This window comes from Hemibagrus wyckioides, linkage group LG20, assembly GCF_019097595.1.
Source record: "Hemibagrus wyckioides isolate EC202008001 linkage group LG20, SWU_Hwy_1.0, whole genome shotgun sequence".
NCBI classification, from domain to species: Eukaryota; Metazoa; Chordata; class Actinopteri; order Siluriformes; family Bagridae; genus Hemibagrus; species Hemibagrus wyckioides.
In genome coordinates, this window is record NC_080729.1 from 9,907,198 (window position 1) to 9,919,467 (window position 12,270).

Sequence of the window (12,270 nt, forward strand, 5' to 3'; positions counted from 1 at the left end):
AGTCTTCATCACATTTAGGACCAGGTAATTCCTAGTGCACCAGTTCATAAAGTTATCCAGTAGTCCTCTGTACTCCAACTCTTCTCCATCCCTAATACACCCCACCACTGCAGTGTCATCAGAAAATGTCTGCAGTTGGCATAATTCAGAACTGTACTGAAAGTCTGAGATGTATAGACTGAATAAAAATGGAGACACGACCGTCCCCTGAGGTGCTCCACTGTTACTGACCACTGTGTCAGACAGGGAGGCCCCTGTGGTTGAGCTGACACCCATTCTTTTTTTTTGATCAAGGTTTTTTTTATTTGTTTTCAAATGATACAGAATACAAAAAATAATAATAATAAACTCCCCCATCCCCCAAACACCAGACATAAACATAAGGAAACTATACATAATCAGATGTCCGTAAAAAAAGATAATAATCACAATAATAACAACAATAACAACAACAACAGCAAATAAACAATACAAAGTGAACATAGAAGGTATTCTCCACCCCCTTTCTTTTACAATACCATATTGCCTGCTTTCATTCCTTCAACAAAAATTAAGAAAGGTTGCCAGATTTTATAAAATGCAACTTTTCTCCAACTTAAGATGATACATGACTTCCCTTATCCAATGGCTAAATGATGGTGGAATATTGTCCTTCCATTTAATCAGTATCAGTCTCCTAGCTAGAAGGTAGCAGAATGCCAATATTTTAGTTTTCCTTTTATCAACCCTAGTGTTCTCCGGGGGAACACCAAACAATGCGATAAGTGGGGATGGCTCCAACATCTCTCCGAATAATCCAGAGAAAGTCTTAAAAATGTTGGACCAGAATGTGTAAAGTCTTGGACATGTCCAAAACATATGCAGCAGAGTTGTGGGAGCCTGCCTACATCTATCACATGTGGGATCTATGTCAGCTTTGATCATAGACAGTCGGACCTTAGACCAATGTAGACGGTGTACAATTTTAAATTGTATTACGGCATGTCTGAGGCAAATGGATGATGAAAAAATTCCCCGTATTATTTTGTGCCAGATTTAGCTCACCTAGGTCTGTCTCCCACCTATTTTTAAGTAGATCTAAAGGAGTTGAGTCACGCATGCTGGGTAGCTCATAGGTCTTGCTTATAGTCTGTTTCTGGAATGATTTACATTCAAAAATTGAGTCTAACAGAGAAGTTGGAGGGCATGATGGAAAATAGTTAGAGTTCAGAGCTACAAAGTTCCGAAGTTGCAAATACCTATAGAAATGTGACTTAGGAATATCAAATTTCTGTACCAACTGTTCAAAGGATGCAAAATTTCCATCAATATAAGTTCAGTCAGTGCGACCAGGCCTTTTCTGGCCCAGACCTCAAATGCATCGTCCATCATTGATGGAACAAACATGTAATTTCTAGAAATGGTTGTAGACTGTGGTAGCTCTTTAAGGGAGAACGATCACCTAATCTGATTCCAGATTTTAACTGAGTGTACAACTACTGGATTAGAAGTCAGGCTAGAGAATGGCTGGGTGAATGGTATTTTAGAACTGAGTAAGGCTGGAGGTGGACCCAACCAAGGCCTCCTTCAGAATTGTCCAAACAGGGGCAGCGTCATCATCCTTTAACCAGAACAGCAATGCTCTTATGTTGGCTGCCCAGTAATAATACATGAAATTTGGTAGCCCCATCCCTCCCCCCAAACAAGGCCTCTGCAGTGCACTTCTTTTAATTCTTGGTGTTTTTTTGGTCCAAATAAAGGTCGATATTTGATTATTTAATTTGGAGAAGAACTATTTTGTTAAAAAAAATGGAAGGCACTGAAAGATGGATGTGTATTTGGTGTCTGCTAGGGTATGACGACTGTTGATGTGTGGGATGTCCCAGTAGGGGATCATGTGCTGAACATGTTAAAAAACACATTCAGTTCGTTGGCTCTGTCCAAGCTGCCTCCTGCTGACGGTCCTTCATATTAAAGCCTGTGATCTGCTTCATACCCATCCACATGTCCTTGATGTTGTTTTGCTGAAGTTTATTCTCCAGCTTCTGCCAGTATGAGTCTTTACACTCCCTCAGTCTTGCCTTCAGTTGCTACTGTTTCCTTTCAAGTTCTTCCTTGTCACCGGACCTGAAGGCTTTCTTCTTCTTGTTTAATAGATCTTTCAGGTCACTGGTGATCCAAGGCTTATTGTCCAGATAGCAGTGTACAGTTCTAGAAGGGATAATGGTGAACTGGCAAAAGTTAATATTGTCTGTGATGCAGTCTGTGATGCTATTAATGTCATCCCCATGTGGTTTACAGAGTACATTCCAGTCTGTTGTCTTAAAGCAGTCCTGCAGGGTCTCACTGGCTTCCGGAGTCCACCTTCTCACCGTCTTTGGTGACAGGGCCATATTTTGGCATACTCATGGCTAAATGTTCAATGTCTGGAGTTCAGAGATGCCCCTTCACAGTAACATGCCTGGAATTGCACCACATCATTTACGAAAACAGCAATCCCTCCACCTTTCCACCAGAATCAATACTGTCAAAACTGAGGCAGTTTGTAATGCAGCATGTTGAATAAGAGCAAACAGTAACATAGGATGCACATAATAATCCAGAGGTAATGTGTCACGGAGAGTTTAATCTCCCAATCCAGTGTTAGCAGGTGGACAAGTAATAATGAGCAGTAAATCCAATGGCAAAATAATCCAAAATGGAAGAAAGAAAACCAAGTCAAAACAGTTCCAAAAGTCTGAAGACTGACAGGCAACAACTTGGAGCAGACAATACACAGGATGCAGGAGACCCATCGATGTCCAGCATTGGAGGAGGTTCACAGGTTGAAGAACTTCCCTGGCGGGAATAGGCAGGTTTGAGGAGGGACACGTGAAAGGTAGGGCAGATACGCGGGAAGGCAGAGGCGATAGCAGACAGGGTTGGCCTGGTGGGATATTTGAAAGGGTCATACGAACTTGGGACAGAGCTTACGGCATGGCAGTTTCAGCTTCAGATTGCGGGTAGACAGCCACGTGTATTGTCCCACTGTATAGGGAGGATGGGGGCATTGACGCTGATTAGCCTGAAACCTCTGTCTCCTGATCGCCCTTTGTAGACGCACATGTGCCCATTCCCACACTTCCTGACTGAGCCGAGACCACTCCGCCACTGCCGGAACGTCAGAGGGCTTGCCGGACCATGGGAACAGTGGAGGTTGATATCCCAAGATACACTGGGGTATCATGCCTGTGGAGGAATGGGTTAGTGAGTTCTGGGCGTACTCAGCCCAGGGAAGGAAATCACTACAGCGCTGTTGTTCCCTGTGGCAGTAGGACCGGAGGAACCTCCTGATTTCCTGATTCAGGTGCTCTGTTTGGCCGTTAGACTGGGGATTATAGCAAGAAACTCAAGCTGATATTAATGCCCAGCTGTTCGCAGAAGGACCTCCACACTCTGGAAGTAAACTGAGGGCCTCGATCCGGCACAATATCCTCTGGTAACCCAAAGTTGGGATTGTGAGGGAGGGAATGCATGGTTGCAAGCTATAGGGGTAAGTGAGCAAATTTGAGGGAGTTTAAAAATTTCCCTGAGCTGGTACCAAATCTTAAGAGAATTTACAACAATAGGATTACATCTCTTAAATGTTCTGATAGGTTTATTTTCTGAGAAAAGTAAGGCAGGGAGGGAGGATTCGATATTTTATATTTCTATAGAATTTTTTGGGCTCCTTGTCTTCCATATCTTTGCTGTCTGACTCAAGTAGCAGCTTAGGTGCTCCACTGTAAACTTCCCTAATAAGAGACAAAGAACTGAGGATACTTATGCACTGTTTGCTAAACAGGTTAGCATCAAGCTTGATTGTCATGAGTCTCTTAACCCTTTTTTTCACTCAGAGTATCTAGAAATGTCTTCACCTTATTTTTTATAAGTTGGTTAAAGACGTGTTAAAATCCAAGCCTTGTGGTAAAAAAGTACAGCTGGTGTACCAAGCAACAGAAAACCTTACAGATGCCACAAGAAGACAAAATGCTTAAGATACTGTTTGTTTCATGTTGTCTCAATCTGGTCATGACATGACATGTTTATTTGAAGCACTTGATTGTTGGCCACCACAAACTATTTAAGTACTTTTATCCACATAAAAAGTTGATACCCAAGTATAATTGTATGATCCATTACCTGTATCCATTCCTTCTATAAGGAAAATATATGGCTTTTATTATATACATGTATGTGTTTTTTGAGGTTTGAGCCCAAGCACAAGCTCTTTTACAAATTTCAAAAACATATCAAAATCACTTGCTAAAAAGCATCAGATGCACAATACTTATTGTTGGGAAACCTTGACCCTTAAACATAATGAGTTTGTGCAAATTAAATCATTACCATCAGAGATTGTCATCAACAATAAAGTGATCTACTTTCAACAACAAAATAACATTTACCTACGGACACACAAGCTATTTACAGACAGTTTTGATGAGCACCATGAGGCATTCAGAGTACTACAAAGTGAGGAAAGGTGTATTATAAATTATAAATTTTATAAACCATTTGATATTCAAAGCTCATACAGTGTGGCAGATGAAAGACAGTACATCATATCTTCTTTTGTAATGATTTAATTCAACATCATATTGCACTTCAAGGGAGAATGCAAAAAATGAACAAGTTCTTAATGGGAAATTAGTTTGTGTAATGGAGTTAATTTAACAGTGTTTTCAGTGTAGCTCAATTAAGACAGTATGGAGTAAAATTAATACTACCCAAATAGTTAAACACATAACTCTCAACAGTGTTGTTTTTCTGATATTTTAAGTGATATTTTAAGGCAGATAGTGAATAGGTATACTGAGTGAGAACATGATAGATTTTTAGGAGAATGCTACAGTAACTAAACAAAGAAAGGGCAGCCAACAAACATAGAGAAACACCCTAACAATCACTTTCAATTTGACAGGTATTACTTGGCCTTAAATTGCTCTGTGTTTAGTAATAACATGTAATAACTACATACACTACTTTCCACTCAGAAAAGACAGGAATGTCAAGAGTAGCATAAGAATGCAATGAATATAGCATTCAGTTTAATACAGCATTAATGTTTGTTCCACAGCTGGCTACCAAACAAATGTGGTTCATGCAATAAATAAAAAAACATACATAAAATAAAAAGCAATTCAGAGCATTCACAAGCAAAAAGTAGTTCTGATTCTAGATAATATGTAAATTTCTGTTGCAGTATGTGCTTAAGGATCAGTCTTAACAGCATATGCGTGTGTAGAGTGTGCGTGTGTGCGCAAGTGTGTGTGTTACTCAGGCTTGTGGCAGTAAATGTCTTTCAGAGCTCTGAGTTCCTCTATTAGTGTTTTATTCTGGTTTTCCAGCACAGCAACGCGATTCTCCAGGCACTTCACATATTCTTTCTTCTTCCGACGACACTCTCGTGCTGCCTGTCTGTGTAACACACAAAAGCAAATTTAAACACATGTATTTAAACACCTAATATAATGGAGAAGTCTACACAGAACAAAAAGTCAAACATTCAAAACACAATTAATTTCATACCGGTTCTTCATTAGGCGAACCTCTCGTTTGAGTGTGGCCTCTGCTTGTTGCTCTGGACTGTGGATTGCTCTCGGTGATGGAGCCATGACCATACCTTGTGGTAGCCCTGACGATGTGGACCGCATATGATATGCAGGCATGTCTCCTGTAGCTGCTATATGCCCAACCAACCCGACACAAAAACACAAAAAAATGCAGCAACTTTTTAGAAACACATTAATAAATAATGTATTTCATAATAAATAATCTATTTCAAAAATAACATGTTATAAATGCTAGTAAAAAAAGGTAAAAAAAAAAAAAAAAAAGAAAAGAAAAGGAAAAGAAAGAAAATGTCACAAATCAAACTAAAAACATTTATGCTTTGAGGTAAAATCTCACAAGAGACAATTCTTCGGCACAAGAATGATGATGGACCATGCGGATCATGTTATGATGTTATGATGTGATGTTACAGGAGAGCAAACTCCTCTGTCTGACATGAATGACAGGATGGAACCTGTGGGAAACAAATTTTCTAGTGTTCTCGCAGAGGAAGGATCACTAACCTGTTCGGGAAAGGTCGTAAACATTCTTTCTCGCAACCAAATGGGTCGCAAATCTTAGTGGGTAAACATAGTCTCTAAGAGGGGTTAGGGGAAAATGAGGGGTCTGCTTAAAACACAACCTGAAGGACAGCCTACCAAAATCTGTATAAATACCAGAGGTTTCTTGTCTGTCTGTGGAGATCTTGATGACCACAGCAATTCTGAGTGTGTTCTAATCTTCAATAAAAGATTCCTGCAACATACTTCCAAGTCTCCATGATCACCCTTCTACTGGTCTTCGGTTAATTTACAACAAACCCAAATGCAGGATGCCAGGCAGGACTCTGGTTGAATGGATTTTAATGAGCCAAAAGAGAAACACAGTCTCACAGTGTCAGAGCACAGTTCAGACAGTCCAAAAGTCTTTGAGTCCACAGGTGCAAAGTAACAGGGGTGTGCAAGGTAAAACAGTAATCCACAGAATGGGAGGTTAACACAATAGCAGAGTTCACACACAATAATCCACAGAACAGGAGGTAATAATCCAAGGGGTGATCCAAGAGGCAAAATCCAAAACATACTCCAGGTAATCTGATCCACAGTCAGCGGTAGCAGAGGGCAGGCAGAGACGAGAACTGTAATGGGCAGGGTCAAAAAGCAGGGATAAACTAAGGCAAACTGGGACAGAAGACAGGGTCGGCAAACAGGAACAGGCAAAAGTCAAAACTGGGAAAATACTCAAGCAGGAAACAGCAAGATGTCTCACAGGGCACAAAGCGAACTAGAGAGACCATTTGGCAATGAGCAAGTGTCATCTGTGTCCTTAAATAACGTAGCTAACTCAAGCTAACTCGAAAAGTGCTCGATCCATGATGACCAACCCAGAAGTGTTTTTCGTGATGGGGAAAAAAAGGGGTAGAAACATGACACCGTCCTCTTGTTTAACTCACTGCTGACTCACTGATGCACTGATTTCTTAACTATATGTTGCCTATAATATGCATAAGCTTCCCTAGTAAAATCATCACCTTTTTTTTGTTAGCCACACATTTTCTTCATCTGTTTATTGGATTTAGATTATGTGAACCATCTAGCATGTATGTCTCTATTAATTTGCTATTAAAGTAGATGTGATAACACAGAAATTGTGCGTTATTATAAACATATCATAATACAGATTAGAGAATTGAGCAGTGCTATGGTATACACCATTATTAGTATCATTATTAGCAACAGGAATGGCATAAGCACCTCATAACTCCAGGGTTCCAGTTTGATTCTAAACTTAGGTTACTGGATTTTTTATGTTCTCTCCTTGTATGTGTGTGTTTCAACAAATTTCTTGAATTTACCTCAGGCTCCCAAAACTTGCTGGTGGTTAGATTGTCAGATTCCTCCTAGGTGTGAATCTTTGTGTGTATGTTACCCTGTAAAGGATTTAGTTCCCTTACAGCGTTAAGCAAAATAAATTAAACATCATTTAACAGTTTTGTTCTGATTTCATTTAAAGCTGTCAGCCATTTATATGCCCTTTTATCAAGGAACACCAAAATGATTGCTTTGGAGATTCCAATCAACATGATTTTAATTTTTATTTACAACCACCTAGAAAATGACAATAATAAAAAAGATCAATAACAGCAACAAAAAAATATTTTACAGCATGTGACACTGAACAGTGTCTTACTATTTTACCTGCATTTGTATTTGTGTGTGTACTTGTGTTTGTTTAATCATTGTGACAGCACACTTACGTCACTGTGTGCGTCCTTTCTCTTGCACACATCTCCCTTCCCCTATTGCTCTCGCATTCCCCATCATGCTCTGCTTCTACTAGTTTCCTGGAAATTTACTGACGTCAACAGAAGAGATCTCCCCTCCCCTTCCTCTTAGTTCTTCCACTGTGTTTCTGTGGTTTGTGTGTTTGAGTGCTTGACTTTGTGAACAGTGTTTCTGCCAGAAGTTTTAATCTGTGTGCATGTTTGTGTTTGGGTAGAGGCATTTAAACTATATTTTATGAAAATAGAATGTACAATATTCTCTACTATCATAAAAATCTTTATTGGTACATAGACATATGTAATGCAGTCTAGGCTGAAAGAAGCCTTGCAGATCTGTTCAGGCTTTAAGGGATAAGTAAATGGTATCGCAAAACAAAAGTAAAAAAAAAGTCAAACCTGACTATCAAGATCACTAACCTAATACAAACACTAGGTTCATACAATTAAGCACTCTTAGAGGTTTTTATATTCAAGTTAATACTTACCTGATTCTGTTTCATCTCCCGTCACTGCCATGTCTATAGTGTAATACTCCAGTGGTTCTTCCGTGTTTGTCTCCTATCTCTAACAACTCTACATGTATCCCTTTTCCTCTCTGTCTTCCCCAGAAAGAGTTTTTGTTTTGATGTGTTTGCCTTTGCAGCTGTGTGTTTCTCACTCACTCTGTTTCTTAGATAGACCTGTGACACATTCTTAAGTGTCTTCTCTTTTCCCCTCTCTTTCTCATGTCCTTTCTCTCTCCCTTTTCTCTCTCTCTCTCAGACAGATTACAATGGCATTGACATCACTATGACATCACTGCACTCTCACAGGGCACAACACACTAGTTCTAGAGTACACCCTCCACTGATGTGTGTGTGTGTGAGTGTGTGAAAAAGAGAGAGAGAAATTAACACATAACATATTCTTTGTAAGTTAGACTTAATTCCTGCTGTTGTGGTCTGATGAAAGGAAAGGTGGAGGGGGAAAAGAAAACAAGAAAGCAGACAAAAGCAGGGAAAGAAAAGAGTAAAGAAAGAGGGAGCAGTTGAATTTAATGTATTAAATGTAATTTAAAGTTGACACAAAGTATTTTAAAGAAAATGACATTGTTCACATTCCACCACAGAGTACCTCACAAGCAGCTGCACTAACAATCATACAATCATTAGACTATATATCATATATATGATATATCATTTGCTCTCTCTCTCTCTCTCCCTCTCTCTCTCTCTCTCTCTCTCTCTCTCTCTCACACACACACACACACACACAGCAACCTTTAATCTGCCCATATGCCACACTGTAAATTAGCAAACAAGAACATACTCTGGTCATCAGCAAGAACAATTTTTAATTGAGGGATAAACAAGAGTAACTCCAGTTTATAAAACTATCTGACAGTTGTCATATATATGGCTTAAATTACTCTACCTTTGGGATTATTAAATGGCTTTGGGATGTTATATAATTATGTTACATACTGTATATATATATATATATATATATATATATATATATATATATATATATAGATATGTTACATATCTGTTATATATCTGGTGTTTGCTATATAATTTTGAATTTAGTATAACATTTCTGGGCAACTAAAACAGCAAAGAGGGCTTGTAAACTTATGCATTAACTGGGCGAGTTAATAAATGTATGATTTGTCTACTCCACTGGATTATTTCAGTGTCTGTCATAGGCACAAAATCATGCAGAAAGAGTGTGATTTAGTGAGTTCTGATTATTCTTGATTTACTTCATTACAGTAGATAATTCAGTTTTAAATAAAGTATGTACTGTTTTGATCACTGAGTGATTTATGCTAGCAACTTCTATCCAGTATAAAGATACCAAACTGACAGAATTAAAGATCAAGAAATAAATAGAAAATGTAAATGTAAAAATTTCAAAGTACCTGTCTTCGTTCAAAGTAAAGTATATTGACCTAAAAGCATAGTGGTACACAATCACAGCTTTAACACCCATATAATCTAATTAAAAAAAAAATAATTAGAAATTTTCTACATTTCAGTTAGCTACTTCTGATATCATCATTGTAATACAATGCATTGTGCATTAAATATATAGTTAAATCATTATATACATTAGATTCACTCTATAGCATAAACTGCAGAGCAGCCTTCTGGGAAACCAAATTTTACTGCACTCCAAACCTGTTCAGTCGGCCAATCAGAGCTCGCCCTTTCCATCTTTCTCCATCTTTCTCAGCAAATCACATCTGTCCATTCTATCTTTCTCCATCTTTCTTGCCCAATTACTGTAACTTGTGTCATTCAAGTTAGGTGTGTTTGCTTATGTACAGTGTTTCGGGGCACAGCGGCAATTGTGTGCTTGGGTTAACCTTTATTTTAGTAGGTTTTGGGACGTTATACCACGCCAGGTAAGAGCTGTTTTTTGTCCATGCCTCAATGTTAATCATGTGTTGATTTGCATTATATACTGAGTCTTCAGTAAAGTCCTCAATATGTCCAAGCCTCAAAAATCTCATAAGGCCATGGGGGGTGAGGAGTGAATGTCCCATTTGTGGCAGTTTTCCTGTACAGGTGTGTGGCCCTCTGCAGCTGGCAACAGACCTGCTCCTCACTAGCAGAAGTGGTATGACTTGTTTCAGAGAAAAAACATAGCATGTAATCTATAGATTGTGTGCCAACTGACAGTATTTTTTTAATGTTACAGATAAGTAAATGTCCAATGCAGGTGATTCTCCCACTTATGTTACTGAGGAGAATTTGGTATATGAATATCTCAATATATTATATCTGAAATATCTCACCTAAAGACTTAAGTCATTTCTTTAAATTTTCCTGCAATAATTTCAGACTGTTAATGGATATTTTCATGGATATTCATCATGTTGTTTTAGGCACTCTAGGGCAAGCTGGTGCTGTTCCCATTGGGCCCAGCATTTCTATCAAGCATGGTCCCCACAGCAAACCCACATTTGCTATGTTTGTGGACCCCTCAGCCACCACCACTCCCCAGCCCAGCAGCACTCCACCCTTTGCGATGTTAGACATTGGATGGTCACTAACTTCCTCAAGCTTAACTCTAACAAGACAGAGGTGCTTAGTACAGAGGTACTAGGACCACATGCAGCTAGAAGTAAGCTTTCTGATTACAGATATAACTGTGGATGGTCTTTCTGTTTCATCTTGTCCATCAGTAAAAGATATTGGTGTGATTATTGACTCTGGTCTTTCGTTTGAAGCTCATGTAGATAATTTCACTAGGGTAGCCTTCTTTCATCTCAGAAATATTGCTAAGATAAGAAATATGATGTCACATCATGATGCAGAAAAACTAGTTCATGATTTTGTTACCTCTAGGTTGGATTATTGTAATGCCTTACTGTCTGGATGTTCCAGTAGGAGCATAAACAAGCTCCAGTTAGTCCAGAACACAGCAGCTAGAGTCCTAACTATAACCAAAAGATATGAACACATCACTCCTATCTTAGCCACACTACATTGGCTCCCAGTCAAATTTCGCATTGATTATAAAATACTATTACTGACCTGTAAAGCACTGAATGGTCTTGCGCCGCAGTACCTGAGCAATCTTTTAGTCATTTATGATCCGCCACGCCTACTCTGATCTAAAGGTGCCGGTTATTTGGTAGTACCTCAAGTAGCAAAGGGTACAGCAGGGGGCAGAGCTATTTCTTTCAAAGCCCCACAGTTATTACAACCTTACAATTAGTGCTCGGGATTCAGACACAGTCTCAATGTTTAAGTCTAGGCTGAAGACACATTTGTTTAGTCAAGCTTTTAATGTATAGTTTTTCTTAGGTAATGGAGCAGATCTGGAAGGTTCATGGGCATAGAGTGTTTGGTGTATTGGGATGTTTGGATGCTGTCGCCTAACCACCCTCACAAGTTGCTCAGGTTTGCTGACTGTGAAGTGGTTGGACACTTTATGTCCCAGGAATCCTTCACCTTCTGGCTCTCCCTTTTAGTTATGCTGTCATAGCTAGTCTTGCCAAAGTCCCTGCCTGCAATTTACACATAATCTACATTGTCTTTGAACGTCACATGATAAGAAGCATACTTAATATCTTTCTCTTTCTCTCTCTGTCTTTCTCTGTTTTTCCAGTGTTCTGAGTTTCCAGTGTGACCACTGCCTCTACCCCTGGTCGGAGTCTCGTCACTTGGTGGTGCTCACTGATGCTGTGGATGGATCTGTGGGGACAGACTGTGACCCAGGAGACAGCCATGGACAGAGCCACTTGGGGACTTTCACACCGTCACAGATCTGCCATTACATCTCTCAGCTTGTGAGAGCAAGGAATTAGTGCCTATAATGAACTCAGAAACTACAGTGACCTAATAATTCCTCATAGGCCATTGATTGCTGTTGTAGAAAGGACATTATTCAGCTACAGTTACATTACTGTCCAGTGTCACCCAAATGAGGATTCCCTTCTG

General features: G+C 39.3%; 1 protein-coding gene across 5 annotated transcripts; it reads right to left on the reverse strand.

The window, feature by feature from the left end:
- Positions 1–4,567: 4,567 nt before the first annotated feature.
- On the reverse strand, positions 4,568–8,611 carry LOC131371142 (cAMP-responsive element modulator-like). 5 transcript variants are annotated; one of them, XM_058418937.1, is made up of 3 exons: positions 8,323–8,611; positions 5,530–5,680; positions 4,568–5,418 (listed from the first exon to the last, which is right to left on the reverse strand). In XM_058418937.1, the coding sequence occupies exons 1-3, from the start codon at positions 8,351–8,353 to the stop codon at positions 5,274–5,276; spliced, it is 327 nt and encodes a 108-aa protein (XP_058274920.1). In that variant the 5' UTR covers positions 8,354–8,611; the 3' UTR covers positions 4,568–5,273. The 5 variants fall into 5 exon arrangements, with proteins under 5 accessions (XP_058274920.1, XP_058274919.1, XP_058274923.1 ...); XM_058418936.1 differs by having other exon boundaries at positions 5,530–5,683; positions 8,323–8,607; XM_058418940.1 differs by lacking the exon at positions 8,323–8,611 and adding an exon at positions 7,811–8,305 and having other exon boundaries at positions 5,530–5,683.
- Positions 8,612–12,270: the final 3,659 nt, after the last annotated feature.